Consider the following 13,948-nt stretch of genomic DNA (forward strand, 5'->3'; position numbering starts at 1 on the left):
TCAGTATTTTTGAGAGATCAGTTTTAGCAAAAAGAAATGTTACACACAAATTGACACTTGGTGGTTCACCTGTGAAGTGTTGGAGGCACTTCCAAATGTTGAAAGCCACCAGGTGATGGAGAAAACTGCAGAGGGACTGGGTTCATGTTGCCCATCTTTGTAATCTTGGGCAAGTTCGTGAGTTTCCCCACCCACCCCGGGCCTTAATTTACCTGTCTGTGAAATGGGGACACCCACAGGGTTGTGCTGAGGACTAATGAAATAAGGGGTGCAGACGTGCTTATTACACCTTCCACTCACGGCTTAATAAACATAGTGGTTCTTCTTGTCGGGGGTGCCATCCTGGGCAGGCTGCCGTGTGTGCGCGCGCGCGCGCGCGTGTGTGTGCACACGAGCGTGCGCGTGGTGCTCTGGCCCGCGGTGTTTCCTGGGGAGGGCGTACGAGTGGATGTGTGTGATGGGCCGCCCTGGGAGAGTGCGGCTGCGGCGCCGGGCTGAGAACGCGGTGCCCGCGCCTGCCGCGGCTGGGCGGCAGCGTCGGGTGAATGAGCGCGCGTGGGGACGCGGGCACAGAGGCGGCGGCGGCTCAGCCCTGCGGTGCGCGCCCGCCCGCCGGCCGCCCAGGTTGGGGGCGGACCGCGGGCCGCGGTCCGGGGGAGGAGGAGGGGAGAGGGCGGGCGCGAGGGGCGGGAGCGCAGGAGGCGGGGAAGGCGGGCGGTCAGAGCGCGGCTGCCGCGGAGCCCGGCGCGCGGCTCTGCCGGGGAGCGAGGCTCGCAGCCTGGAGGCGGCGCAGTGGGAGGGAGCGCGGAGCTTGAGCCGGGCCGGGCCGCCTGCCTGGGGCCAGCGCTGCGGGCCGGGGACGGGCCGCGCCAGACCCGGGGCAGCGCGTCGGCGAAGCCGCGGTGGCCGGGACGAGCCAAGGGGGAGTCGGGCGCAGAGAGAACCGACCAGAGCCGGTGGAGCATCGCCCAGCGGGGCGCCTGGGCCGCCGCGACCGCCCCTTCTCGGGGGACTTGTCGGAGGAGACCCGCCTGCGGGAGAGAGCAAGAGGAGCACGTCTGCCGTCAGGGCAGCGGGAGAGGGAGGTGTGTGCGCGTGCGCGCGCGCGCCTGCCTGTAGGGGCGGGTGGGTGGGTGTGTAGGAATGTGCATGTCGGGGGATGACGGTGTGTGCTGTGTGTCTGTAAGGAGCGTGCGAATGTGTGTGTAGGGGTGTGTATGCCTCTGTGTCGGTATATACTGTGTGTGTCTGTGAGGTAGGGGTGTGTGTGTGTGTGCCTGTGACACAGAGCAGGCTGCGAGCTCACTGAGCTTGGGTCTGAACCCGTGTAGGAGGGAGGGGGCTCGGCAGGACCAAGTGTGTGTGTGTGTGTGCGCGCGTGTGTGCGCACTTACGTGCAGGGGTGTGTGAAGGGTGAGTAGGTGAGTGTGTCATGGGTGCTAGGTGTGGCCGTGTGTGTGATGTAAGGGTGCTGGGTGCACCTCCGTCCCTGGCTCACCCTCCCCTTCCCCTACCAGATGTAGGCGCCTGGGGGCCGGGGAGTTAGGAGTCTACTGCAGCAGCCCCTTGTCCAGTTTGCCTGCCTAGCCATCTTCCCCCCCCCCCCGGAAGCCAGAGATGGCCAAGCTGACCCTCCCCCCAGTACTTCTAGGGTTAAGGGATAGGGAGCCGGCCAAGCCGCAGGAAAGAGGGAAAAGGCTGAAGGGACAGAGCTTCTGCCAGACCAGGGCACCCTGCTTCCCTGGCCAGAGCTGCCTTCTCCATCTCTGCCAGCTCACCCTGTGCTGCATCCCTCCGGGGACCAGTGCTCCCAGGGTCTGAGTGAGAGGACACACATCTTAGAGGGGGCCGGAGCTGGGGTGGGAATGTGTTGAGGCTCACCTATGAGGGCTAGCTTGTTCACAGTTGTATTACCAGAAGGGTGCTCAGCACATAGTAGGCCTCAACAGATATTTGAGGGAGGAAAGAGAGAAGAGAAGACTCAAAAGGGATCTGAGTCTGGGAGCCACGTCCACTCACTCGCTCTGCGGTCAGTCAAGGATGAGGGGAGCTGGATGCAGTCAGGCCCGTCCCCAGACTGAGCAGGTGGGGGAGGCAGGGGCTTAGGGAGAAGGAACCTTGGCTGGGAGAGAAGGGAAACTGCAGGGAAGAGATTTGTGCTGGGGCCTGAATGTTCAGGAAGAAGCTGGCAACTCTCCTTGGGCAACACTCCTTTGTGTCCTATCCCCACCACCTGCTTCTCTGGGATCAGAAGTCTCTCTGGGGCATCAGGTCCCAGGCAGCCAGAGCTCATAGCACCTCTCCTCTCTCCAGGACCTTCGTGCTCGGAGGTGCTGAAGACCTGAGTCCCCTGCCTACCCAGGCCGCCTGAGGCCAGGAGGGGCCATGGCGGGGTATGGCTGTCTGGGGCTGGGGCTGTTCTACTGGGTCCTGCTTGCTGTCCCTGTGGGCGCCCAGGCTGCCTCCTCTCTCCCAGGTGCCCATGTCACCACTTTGGCCCCGCCACCTCAGAGTGAGGCCTCCGTGCTGTCTCTCAACCTGGGGCTTAACTTCAAATTCCACCTTCGGAGACCTGCTGCTGCTTGGGGGAGCTCTGTCACGGAGACCCAGGCACTTTCTCCTGGGCCGAGCCGGGAGCCAGAGGAAGAGGTGGCCGGTGGGCTGAGGACTGGCCCCCTTTGGGAACTCCTGGTGGGCTCTCTCGGGAACTCCCCCCCAGAGCGGAGCTCTGCTGAAGGCAGCTCTACTCCCTGGGCCTCCTCCTGGCCTCTGGAGTCCACATCCCTCCTCGCTGGGCCCACTGACCGGCCCACTGCTCCCTACCAGCCCAGGATGGGCACCATGACCTGGGATACTGCTCTGACAGCTACAGCACTTCCATCCAGTGCTCCCAGACTCCACCAGAGTGAGCTGGAGCTGAAGTTTGACATGGCGCTGAGAGCAGGCGTAGCCCCAACGCTTGGATATCGAACACTGCCCCTGCTGCCCAGCCTGCGGGCCAGCCTGGCAGAGATTGCTGGGCGCCTGGGACCCTTTCGTGAGTACCCACCCCAACCCAAGGAGCGCCCCTGCTGGGCAATCTGGCAGGTAGGAGGAAGCTTCAGCCTGGGCTCCTTTTGCAGGGTTCTTTGGCACTACTGTGTCCCCACTCCGGAACTTATCAGGCCTGAGCCCCCCGGAACCAGTTCAATCCCCAAGCTCTGCCTCTGGAATTTCGGGTTCTCCAGGTGAGTGTTTACTTTACCGCAACAAGCATTTATGGAACACCTCTAAATGCCAGCACCTCCTTTTTCCCTTGACTCAAGGGCAGCTCGCATTCCTTCTCCCAGGGCCTGGGATACCAGCCACTGCTCTATGGGGAAATGCCCTCTTTGCCATACTAAGTCTGGTTTGGTCCTTGTAGCTTAGCTTCTGGTACACATGTGGCTACAATCCCTGGGACAGTGGCTCCCATAGGTCAGGCTCTGAGAAAGGACAGGATTTTCTCCAAAGCTCCAGAGGCCAACGCCGGCTGGTAGGATGGCAGTCTAGCCCTGTGTGCTCCCTTTGCAGGGCTCTTTGGCACCACTCTGTCCCCGCCCCCATCCCCCCAGGAGACAAAGCTCCCAAGTCCAAGCCCACTGGACCCAGCTGCTTCCCTAAGCTCTGCCTTGATTGCAACAGCATCACTAGGTAAGTATCCAATTCATTGAAACTTGACAATTTTTTTTTTTTTTTGCGGTACGCGGGCCTCTCACTGCTGTGGCCCCTCCCGTCACGGAGCACAGGCTCCCGACGCGCAGGCTCAGCAGCCATGGCTCACGGGTGCAGCCGCTCCACGGCATGTGGGATCCTCCTGGACCGGGGCACGAACCCGCATCCCCTGCATCGGCAGGTGGACTCTCAACCAGTGTGCCACCAGGGAAGCCTGACAATTATTTATTGAGCACTTACTACATGCTAGCCACTCAAGGGCAGTCTGGGATCCTTGTATTTCACTGTCATCACCATTCTCTTCATCACCACTGTGGAGATATATATTAATGGTCTGAGAACAAGTGTTGCTGAGGATGGTCCCACACAGAGTTAAGTAATGGTCCTCTGGGAGTTTTACAATCACAGGCAGAGCAGGATGTAGACAAATGTATCAGGGGCAAACGGACACGGGAACTCCTTCATGATTTCCACAGCCTCAGCACTAACCCCACCCTCTACTCCAGTCTGCCTGGCCTGGCTCCCTACCCTCCCACTCCGACCTTGGGGCTCTCTCCTTTGCCGTCTGATCTGACATGACATGCTGTCAGATATAGGCAGAGTTGGGCCCCTCATTGGGAAGACGTTAAAGAGAAGACCTTACACAGACAGATGCCATCCTTGTTCAAGGGAGCCTTTCAGAACATGCACATAGACAAGCTGGTGGTGCAGAGGAAAGACCAGGGGCTCTGGAATCCTGAGACTTGGCTTTGAGACTTGGCTTTGAGACTTGAATCCCAATCCCCTTCCTAACTGGCTGGTGACCTTGGACAGGCTATTTAACTTCTCTGAGCCTAAATTTTCTCCTATATCTGAAGTTTAATAATAGTGCCTATTTTGTTATTGTAAAGCTTCCACATAATGTAACGGGCACAAAGTATTAGCTCATTAAATAGTGTCTGTTAACCTTGCTTCTTTCCCCGGTGTGTCCCAAGTACATTCCAGATCTACCTCTCAGACACGGCAACCGTGGCCCCTAAATGTGGTGGGACAACACATACCACAAAAGGCAGAGGGCATGCTGCTTGGGGAGAGGTTCTGGTAGGTGAGGCCAAGGGGGACATGCAAAGGGTTAACTGTGGCTGGGAATCCTCTCAGCCACTCCACACTAGGAACTGGTGCAGCAGTGGAAATCGCTGGTCCCCGCCCGAGCTTCTTCCAGCTCCAGACTTAACGCAGCACCTGCCTGTCGTTTCCTCCCGAGCGGACTCAGCACTCCTGGGCGTGTGGGTGGGGAGCCTGCCGTCTCCTCCCCATCGAGCCCAGTGTGCAGCAGTGGCAGGATCTGCTGTGGAGTTGGGGGCAGGCTCTGTAGCCTCAGGGGAAGGATGCTGGGTGGCGGTCTGCCAGCCTTGGTGACAGCGCTGGCCAGGCAGGTTTAATGAGTCTGGACAATATCAGAGGCAGCCCAGCGGCTGGGGGCCCCGCCCTCCTTCCCCCTCCTCTCTACGGCTGCAGGAACCCAGCCTCTTCCTGGCTGTTCCTCTTGGATAAACCCCGGAGGGCTGCAGGCCTCCTGGAGAGAAGGCCAAAGAGCCTTGTTCCTGCCAGCACCTTCTGCGGGGAGTAGTGGCAAGCAGTTAGGGGATAAAGGGAGTCTCTCTGTGTCTTCTCTGGGAACTTTCTAACCTCGGTACAGTTAACCTTTGGGCCTAGGGCTTCTCTTCTCTTGCATTAGGTCTGCTTCACCTCGGACAGAGCTTGCATTCAGCCAGTAAGGGCTGAACAGTTGTGCAGGTCGTTAACATAGTAAAAGACTTCCATACCAGTCGATAACTACCCACTCTCCTTAGCCTCCTGAGCGCCACTCGCCTCCCTGACCACCTGGCTGGCAGCTGTTCTGATTCCCTGAAACAGTGGTTCAATATTTCGAATGTCACCCTTACAAGGAGTACCAATCCTCTGTGATCCTGGAGGTGGGGCTGGGGGGAGGGATGGGGCCAGGCCACTGATCGGGCTGCAGCTTCAGGCATCCAGAGTAGAGAGTGATTCCCCAGCCCTTTGATCTGGGCAGCCATAAATTGAGCCGGGCCCTCTTCGCAACTCCTCCCCAGTCTGCTCTGGCTTCACCAGTTACTCACATTGACATCCCATCTCCTCTCTTGCCCCTGAGGTCAAGAGGAGTCACAGGGCCAGAGTGGGACCACCGTGTAAGGGAGGCCTGCGCAGGAGAGGGATCCTAGGAAGTCACTACCTCTGGGGGAAACCGAGGGCCCCTTCTGTGGAAGCCTCAAATGGGGAGACAGAGGATGAGGTCAAGCAGACCCGTCAAAGACAGAGGCTGGGCCTTCTTCACCTGTCCCCACCCATACCTGGCCTGCCCTGCCCCCTGGGAGCAGTGCTCCTAGGTCAGAGCTCTCTCCTCTGACGCTTGAGCTGGGCCTGTACTCTATTTCCTGGTTTTCATTCTTTTTCTGGCTTCTTAGGAATGTTGCAAGTTGCTCTAGTTGCCATAATGCTTTGGGCCAGAGGTGAAAGACGGGGTCTTCTGTGGCCGAGTGAGAAGTGGAGCTGGAAGAGGGTGAGGTGGGGCAGCTCTCTGAGAGCTGCACTTGTCTGTACAGTGAGCGAGGAGGAGGCATGAGGGGCAACAGGTTGGCGCAGGCTGTGGGCTCCTGGCTGGGGTCTCCTTGCCTCTCTGCAGAGCCCACCAAGACCGGAAAGACCAAGGAGACTCGTCCACTTTGCAGAAGTGGTTTGGGCAAGGGTATCTGAGGGGACCAATAAATGAGGGGTGAGGGAGAATGTTTATTTATTTGATCCCACTGGTGTTAGACTGACCCTGTCCCCCCACCGAATCAGCAAGCCGTCAGTTCCCAGCTGAATGATTCCTCATTTAACTCACGGCTGTGTCTTCAGTAGGTGTTTGGGGATGGTCAGTCCATCCAAATGGTGTTCTTTAAACAGGGTTCACAGAGAGACAATGCGTTGATGTTCACTCATTTGACTAATTGTTGACTTTCTAAGGGAAGACAGCCTTTTGTTAGTTAAATCGAGACTTAGTTTGAGGCCAGAAATGGTCACACTCACACAGACACACACCGATGACTGACGGGTGATAAACAGTAGCCCATAATGATCAGACCAACAACAGTTGTATATCAAATGCTTATGATGCACCAGTCTCTCCAAAGAGCTTTGCACACACTGGCCATGTATCCTCATAACAGCCCTGTGCGGTAGGTGCTCTTCCCCATTTTAGACTTGAGGCATATGATGGGACAGGAACCAGGGAACATGCTGCCATTGGCAGTAGGCAGCCAGCTGTATATATGTAATTTTTTGGCAGCTCCCTCTCTGCCCTCCCAGTTGCCCAATTCTACCTTCCCCTCCCCTCTCTCCAGGGCTGCTTTCTGGCCCGCTCACTCGTTTTCCTTGTTCTTAGGATTGCTCTGTTTTCCATGTCCCCAGCACAAGCTGGCACTGCCTGGGGTAGGGATGGGGGTGCGCCTCGAGTCTTCCTGTTTTGTCCTGCTGAGGCATGGCTGGGTATGGCCAGGCAGTTGGGGCAGGAGTCTGCTTGTCAGGAGATCCTCCCCGCCTCATTCTACATCTGTCTCCCGTGCATTTCCCCATTGCCAGATGGCTCCTCCCATCCTTCTCCACCATCTTTCTCCCTCCATCCTTCCCTGCAGCTGCAGTTCTGCTAAGCCTGCTAGGTGGGGGAGGGAGGTCCAGCGTGAAGCATCTTCCCTTGCTGCCTGGCCATGGAAAATCCTTGGGTCTAACTCTTTTTCACCCCTCTCTAGCTCCAGGAGAGTAGAATTAGGGATCTTAGTCCTCACACTCTCTTACTTGACTTCCCTTTCCTCAAGGGATGTGGGGAAGATGTTAGAGCACAGGATGGGGCTGGGAGCCTAAGTTAGCAAACCCCAGAGCACCTGAGGGGCTCACTCGCTAAGCTACGATCCCCCCAAATGTTCCTTCCTCAGAGTTCAAGGGTAGTCTTGAGACCCAGGGGAGTCCATCTCAATGTCACCTTCTGTAAAAGGGGGTGAGAACCAAAGGGGCATTGTAAGAGCCTTAGACCAATGGCTTTGTAGTTGAGTTAGGATGGGGACCATAGCCATGGGTAGGCCGAGGTTGGAGGTGTAGCAGGCAGGAAGGCCAGTGAATAGGGAAGGCTGTGTTTTCTCAGGGTGCTGGGGATGGGAGAGTCATATCACTCCCCCTGCTGTGTGTGTGTGTGGGGGGGGCAGTGCGGGGTGGCTTTTCTTGACGAGACAGGGAGAAGGGGGAGCAGCTGAAAAAAGGCAGGGCAAGCTTCTTCTAGCACCAAGGTGGGAGTTGGGAGTCAGGGGTGCAGAACAAGAGATAAGCAAACTAGTATTACGAAGCGCCTCTGAAATCAAGGAGAGGGGCTCAAACTGGTGCTCAGATCTGGGTTCTAGTTGCAGCTCTGCCAATGTGTAACCTTGGACAAGTTACTTGGCCTCTCAGCAGAGCCTCAATATCTTCATCTGGCAAAGAAGAGGATTCATTTCTTCAGCGAATATCTGCTCAGTGCCCACTCTGTGCCAGGCACTGTTTTAGGCATGGGTATTCAGATGTGAGCAAAGCGATCCTTGTTCTCACGCAGCCTCCTTCCTGGCTGGAGGATTGAACTAGAGGGGGCTTCTACAGCTCCTTCCACTTGTAAAATTCTGTGACTTCTTAAGAAAAACCCTTTTCAGTGGAATCACAGGGTAATGAACAAAGCAGGGAGCTGGGGGTAGATGGGGTGGGGGGAGGGCATGAGGGCTGAAACTGCAGCCGGAGGAGTTTGATGTGGGAGGGGAGGGTGAGGGGCTGTGAGGTCACTGAGTCTCAAATTTAAGACAAGTCCCTCCTGTAAGCTATGAGGACTCTCTGATTGGCATACAGGCTACTGGCTGTAGGGTGGGCAAGGGGAGGGCTGCACGGAATGCCTCACACAAACGTTCTTTGCCCACAGACTCCACCACCTCCGGCCTGGATGACCCCTCTCCCGCCAGCCTTGGGAACCTTTCGGTGCAGCCAGAATGTGGGCCAGGGTCCTGCAGTATCAGAGAACTGCCTGAACGCGAAGCGCAGCCTCCTGCGGCCCCACTGCCCCTCTTCTTCCTGACCCTGGAGGCCGACTGGACAGAGGCCAAGGCTCGCTGGGGTTTGGCCTGGGAGGCCCATGTGTACGGGGTAGGCGCGCTCTTCGGCCTCGTGGCCCTGCTGGCGCTGCTGGCTCTGGCCCTCTTGCCTTGGCGCTGTCCGCCCGGCGCCCCCTGCCTGGCGCTGCTGGACCTGCTCCTGCTCTCCGCCGGGACCACCCGGGCCTTCCCGCTCTTCTACGACGCCTACGGGCACCGCGACCGGTTGCCGGCGCTGGCCTGGCTGCTGCTGCAGGACCTCCCGCTGCCCTGCCTGGCCGCCGGCCTGGGCCTGGCCTGCCTGCTTCTGGCCCGGCCGCGCCCGCCGCGCTGTCCAGCCGCCCTGGCCGCGCTGCTGCTCCTGGGGCTGGGGCTGGCTGCCGCCGCCGCCCTCGGGAGCGCCGCCCATCGCCCGCTGCGGGCCCTGCGGCTCGCCTCCCGCGGGCTGCACGCCTTCCTCGCCGCCCTCCTTTCCGGGCTCCTGCTGGCGCTGTCCTGCTTGGGGGGTCGTCGTCGGCGGGCCGGAGCGCCCCTGGGAGTGTCCGGCTTCAAGGGCGCCACTCCTTTCCCGCAGGCGCGCAGCCCCTTCGGCCCGCTCGAGTCCTGGCGGCGCGCGGCGCGCACGGCCCCAGTGGCGGGCACCTTCGGGCTGCTGAGCGGAGCCCTGCAGGGCTACGAGGTGCTGCACGCGCTGGGCTACGGCGGCCAACCTGGCCTGGAGGGGCCCTGGCCCTGGTGGGCCTTCCAGCTCGGCCTGCGCCTGGGCGAGGTGGGCGTCGCGCTTCCGTTGGCGCTGCTGGGCCTCTACCCGGCGCTCTGCAGCCCCCGCGTGCCGCCGCGCTGCTGGGCCAAGCTCTTCCGCTTGTCCCCCGGCCACGCCGCCCCTCTGCTGCCCGGAGGCTGGGTCGCCGGGCCCCCCGACAAGAAGCCCCTGGGGAGCGCTATCGCGCGTGGCGACGCGGAGCTGCTGCAGCTATGCGCCCTGGCAGGGCCGGGTCCCGACCTCCTTCTCCAGGGAGGAGGCTGCCGTGGCTTCGAAGGCGCGGCCGCCAACCCGGCCCCTTCCCCGGCTTCCTCCCCCTGCAGCGATTACACCGTGGACTTCCGCCCGCCCTCCCCCATCAACCTGCGGCGCAGCATCGAGGAGGCCCTCTGCAGCGAAGCCCTGCTGAAGCCCGGCCTCTTCCAGGGCCCGGCCTTCGGGGAAGCCCTGCAGGGGCTCGGCCTCTACCGCACCGCCTCGCTGGGGGCGCAGACCGGGGCCGGGCCCACTGGGAGGTCTGGGGAGGCCCCTGGTTCCCCCGCGGCCCCCGAGCTCCCCTCTTCCGGGGCCTGGCCCGCGGGCAGCAGCGCCTCATCCGGCTCGCTGTGCGGACTGTCACGGGACAGCTCGTCCATGCTGCTGTGCTCCAGCCCGGACAGGCCCCCTCGCTGTCCGCTGGTCTGCGTCCTCAGTCCCCCGCGGCCCTCAGGAAGCAGCCCTAACCTCCCTGCCTCAGGATCCTACCAGGCCCTGTCCCCACCCTCCCGCGACTCCCCAGAGCCTCCTCCGGAGCTGCAGGCCGAAGAGGCCTTGCTGCAGGAGCAATTCCTGGACGCCTGCCGACAGATTGACGAGCTGAGCATGGGCAGCGACACCATAGACCTGTGAAGATGTGGGCGCCTCGCCGCCCCGACAATACGCCCCCTTCTGGCGCCTGTTTTGCCCGAGACCTGCACACTGTAACCCTTCCCCAATCCCGCCTGGCTCAGATACCTCTCCCCGCTTCCTTTCCCATCCAGGGACTCCTGGATGGGTGAGTCAGCAGCCAGGTTCTCTTGATTGGGAACTAGTGCCACCTTCTCTGGAGCCCTGGGCACTGATGCCCTCAGCTGCAATTCTAGGCTGGCAGGGGTCCCACTTTTCCTTGGCATTCACCAGCAATAAAGCTCCAAGGTGCTCCACTCCAGACCACCACTTCCCACTCTGGTGCTGAGTGAGAGGGGCTGTCCTCAGCCGACCTCAGGGCTGGCCTCAGTCCCCACACCCACCTCTGCCACGCCCGGAAATCCCACCCCTGCGTGAGACTCCCTGTGCTCCACATGATCCTTCCCCATAGAAGGGTCCACGGCCCATCCAGGAGACTCTACAGCAGTAGGGTGGGAGGTAAGCGCTTTCAGAGTTAATTTATCAATAAAATATTTTCAGAGGAGAAAGGTCTCACCTTCTTGGAAAAGCTTAGATGAGGCAATAGCAGCAATGGTTCTGCCGGAGCTGGAAGAGAAGCAGTGTTTGGGTGGGGTGGGTCCAACCCAGACCCCAGTGACCTTCACTCCTGACTGCAAGGGGTCTTGTCCTCCGCATGACCTTTCCCCATAGACGGGTCCATGGCCCATCTGGGCTGAGTGAGGGTCCTGGGAGTGGCCCCTTGAAGACCCTTCTGACTCCCTGGGAAGTGGCTTTTCAGAGTTGGATCACTGCCCTGAGAAATGAGGTGGAAACTCTACAGTCGTTGGTGGAAATGTCTGCATTCCTAAGAAACTGGCTTCAGGTCCTGATGGACAAGTGGTTCGGGACTAGCTAGTGTCAAAGTCCTTCATGGAAATGTTGATACACATCTCAAGGGCTTGATCACTTTAAGCTGGGTTTCGCAGCAATCTCCCTGCCACGTACCCAGAGGAATTCACAGAGGAAACGACTTGCTCCACCTACCAGCAGGATCTCTTCAAGTTTGGACTAACAACCCCCTTCCCCTGGAGAACATTCATCTCCCACAGGTGCAGATCCTCCCTGGAGAAAGCCTGTCTTCCCCAAACCCCAGCTCCATCCTACCCACCAAAGCAGAACTCACAGTGCAGAGACCCATGAATACATCCGGCCACCAGGCACTCTGTAATCCCTCCCTTGTCCAGAGCATTTGGCTGTAGTGTGCATTTGTCATTTGGCTAAAATGCGGTAAGTTCAGAGTGGCACTAAAACAGAGTCATAGATTTGAAAACTAAGTTTTGGCAGTGTTTTGGCAGATGTCCTGCACATCACAGGGAAGCCTACAGGGGCACACCTACTAGGCTTGAAGTGGAAAAACAGGAATAGGAATGGTTTTTCTTCCAACTCTGCCCATCAGCGTGTGCAGATTTGAGAAGGGAAGCAAGGGAGGCGAGAGGGAAGCAGGGAGGCCGGGAGGGGAGGGGCCTCACCAGACCAGGTCCAATGCACTAGTGGGAGAATTAAAGCACTGCTCTCCTCACGCATGAAGCTCTGTCTTGGCTGAAAGGAGCACCCAGAGCCTGGAATCTCAGAAGGAGGAGGGAAGCCAATGATGCTTGGGGCAAGTGAGGGTCATCGTAGGGAAGAAAATGAGAGGAGGGTGGGGCAGGCACAGCTGAGGAGTGGGACTGGAGTGGTCTGACTGTGTCTCCTCCATCACCTGGCTCAGCTTGGCTCAGAAATTCTTGCAGCATCGTCACTCTGGACTGAGGCCCAGAGAACTGCCATCCTCCTAATTACAGGCATTTCTCACTGGTGTCGTAGTGGCTGTAGCGGCCCCAGCACCAGAGCTGCTCCGAGAAATTGTTTCCTTTCTTGCCCACTTACCCTTCCATCTGCCTCTGCTCACACTCAAGTCCTCTCTGCCATCTCTTCCTCGTCCTAAACCTTGCCAGCTCCTCTCACTCACTCACTGTCCCCATCAAGGGTCCTTGGGTTCAGGCACACAGCTCTTAGCAAAGCAGTCCAAGCCCCACATACCCCCAGTCAGTCTCTCTGTATGTTTGTCTGTCCGCCTCTCTCTCTCTCACAGAAGTGGGCACTGGCGCGCATACACACACACACACACACACACACACACACACACACACACAGACACACACACACACACACACACACACACACACACTCCTTTTCTGTTTGGAAGCTCTGAATGGGGCTGGTGAGATGGGAAGCGGGCAGGGGAATACAGCTTGTTACTCACCAGCTCCAGCACTTCTTTGATTTTCCTCAGCAAGAATCGCCTAAGCCCTTTGACTTGATCAAGAGGCTGAGACTTTCGTGAGACAACCCTTCCCTTTTGTCTCATGCCTCAGCCCTTCCTTACCCAAAGCAGTTTCCCAGAAGAGCCCGGGTAGACCAGGGTGTAATATATACGCCCTCAGTTCCAATTCTTAGTACTGTAGGAGACTGAGAAACAAACTCACCTTCATTCATTCAATCTCTTTAAAGCATTTTATTGGATGCTTACAATGTGCTATGTGATGGGGGTAGACAGGTGAACTAGGTGGACAACAGCCCTGAACTTATGAAGTGGAAGGTCTTTGGGGGAAGGCAGACATTAAAGAGTTAATCAGATAAATAATTACAGTTACACAAGTAATTAATTACATTTGCGAGAAGTGCTAAGAACAAGAAGTATGCGGTATTATAAGAAGGTTTGGCTTGAAAGCGGGAATGGAGCCAGAGGGATGGGGCTTGGGAGAGGCTGGCTGAGCACAGCCCACGCCTCTCTTACTTCCTTTCCAGGCTCCTGCAAGTGATGGATGAGAAGAGGCCAGCAGTTTATTTCCCCTGGAAGCCACGTTGCCGATGTGGTGCAGGGTACCACGACTCCTGCTGTTTAATAAAGAACGCTGCATGTGTCCTGGTTAGATGGATGAGCAAATGTTCCTGATTGAAGAACCACATGGCTTCCCTGTTACAAATGGATAGGAGGGGATGGGGCTGAGGCTGAGGCTGGGAGACTGAGATGGGGAGCCAGGTCTGAAAGTAGGGAAGAATACAAAGGGTCAGCTGCATTGCTACACTCCCCTAGGGGCAAAGAACTCCTCCGTACTGTGGGTGGCTGCTGCCCTCTGATGGGCACAGGGACACAGTTTCCTTTTGTTCTATAGGGAAGGTTTTGGTCCAAAGTATTTCCAACTGAGCATTGTAGGGTGTGTCCCAAAGGGATGTCGGAGCAGCCTTCTCAGGATTCTTTCCCCAGTGCACACTGCAGCCAGGACTGGGAAAGCCTCCATATAGCTAGGGCCCTGAAGCTTCCAATTTAGACTTTGGGTATGAAATTTTGATTTCTAAGGTGATGAGGGGGCAAGAGAGGAGGAGAAGAAAGAGAGAGGAATGTGGAATTCCAAACCAACTGTAT

At 58.2% G+C, this 13,948-nt stretch overlaps 1 protein-coding gene across 4 annotated transcripts; it reads left to right on the forward strand.

Moving 5' to 3' along the window:
- Positions 1–744: 744 nt before the first annotated feature.
- Positions 745–11,640, forward strand: PRRT4 (proline rich transmembrane protein 4). 4 transcript variants are annotated; one of them, XM_060156759.1, is made up of 6 exons: positions 745–1,085; positions 2,314–3,037; positions 3,123–3,227; positions 3,553–3,672; positions 8,666–8,886; positions 9,921–10,452. In XM_060156759.1, exons 2-6 carry the CDS (start codon positions 2,386–2,388, stop codon positions 10,317–10,319), a joined length of 1,497 nt encoding a protein of 498 aa, XP_060012742.1. In that variant the 5' UTR covers positions 745–1,085; positions 2,314–2,385; the 3' UTR covers positions 10,320–10,452. The 4 variants fall into 4 exon arrangements, with proteins under 4 accessions (XP_060012742.1, XP_060012739.1, XP_060012741.1 ...); XM_060156756.1 differs by having other exon boundaries at positions 8,666–11,640; XM_060156758.1 differs by lacking the exon at positions 3,553–3,672 and having other exon boundaries at positions 3,123–3,233; positions 8,666–11,640.
- Positions 11,641–13,948: the final 2,308 nt, after the last annotated feature.

The sequence above is a fragment of the Lagenorhynchus albirostris genome, chromosome 8 (genome assembly GCF_949774975.1).
Source record: "Lagenorhynchus albirostris chromosome 8, mLagAlb1.1, whole genome shotgun sequence".
Lineage (NCBI taxonomy): Eukaryota > Metazoa > Chordata > Mammalia > Artiodactyla > Delphinidae > Lagenorhynchus > Lagenorhynchus albirostris.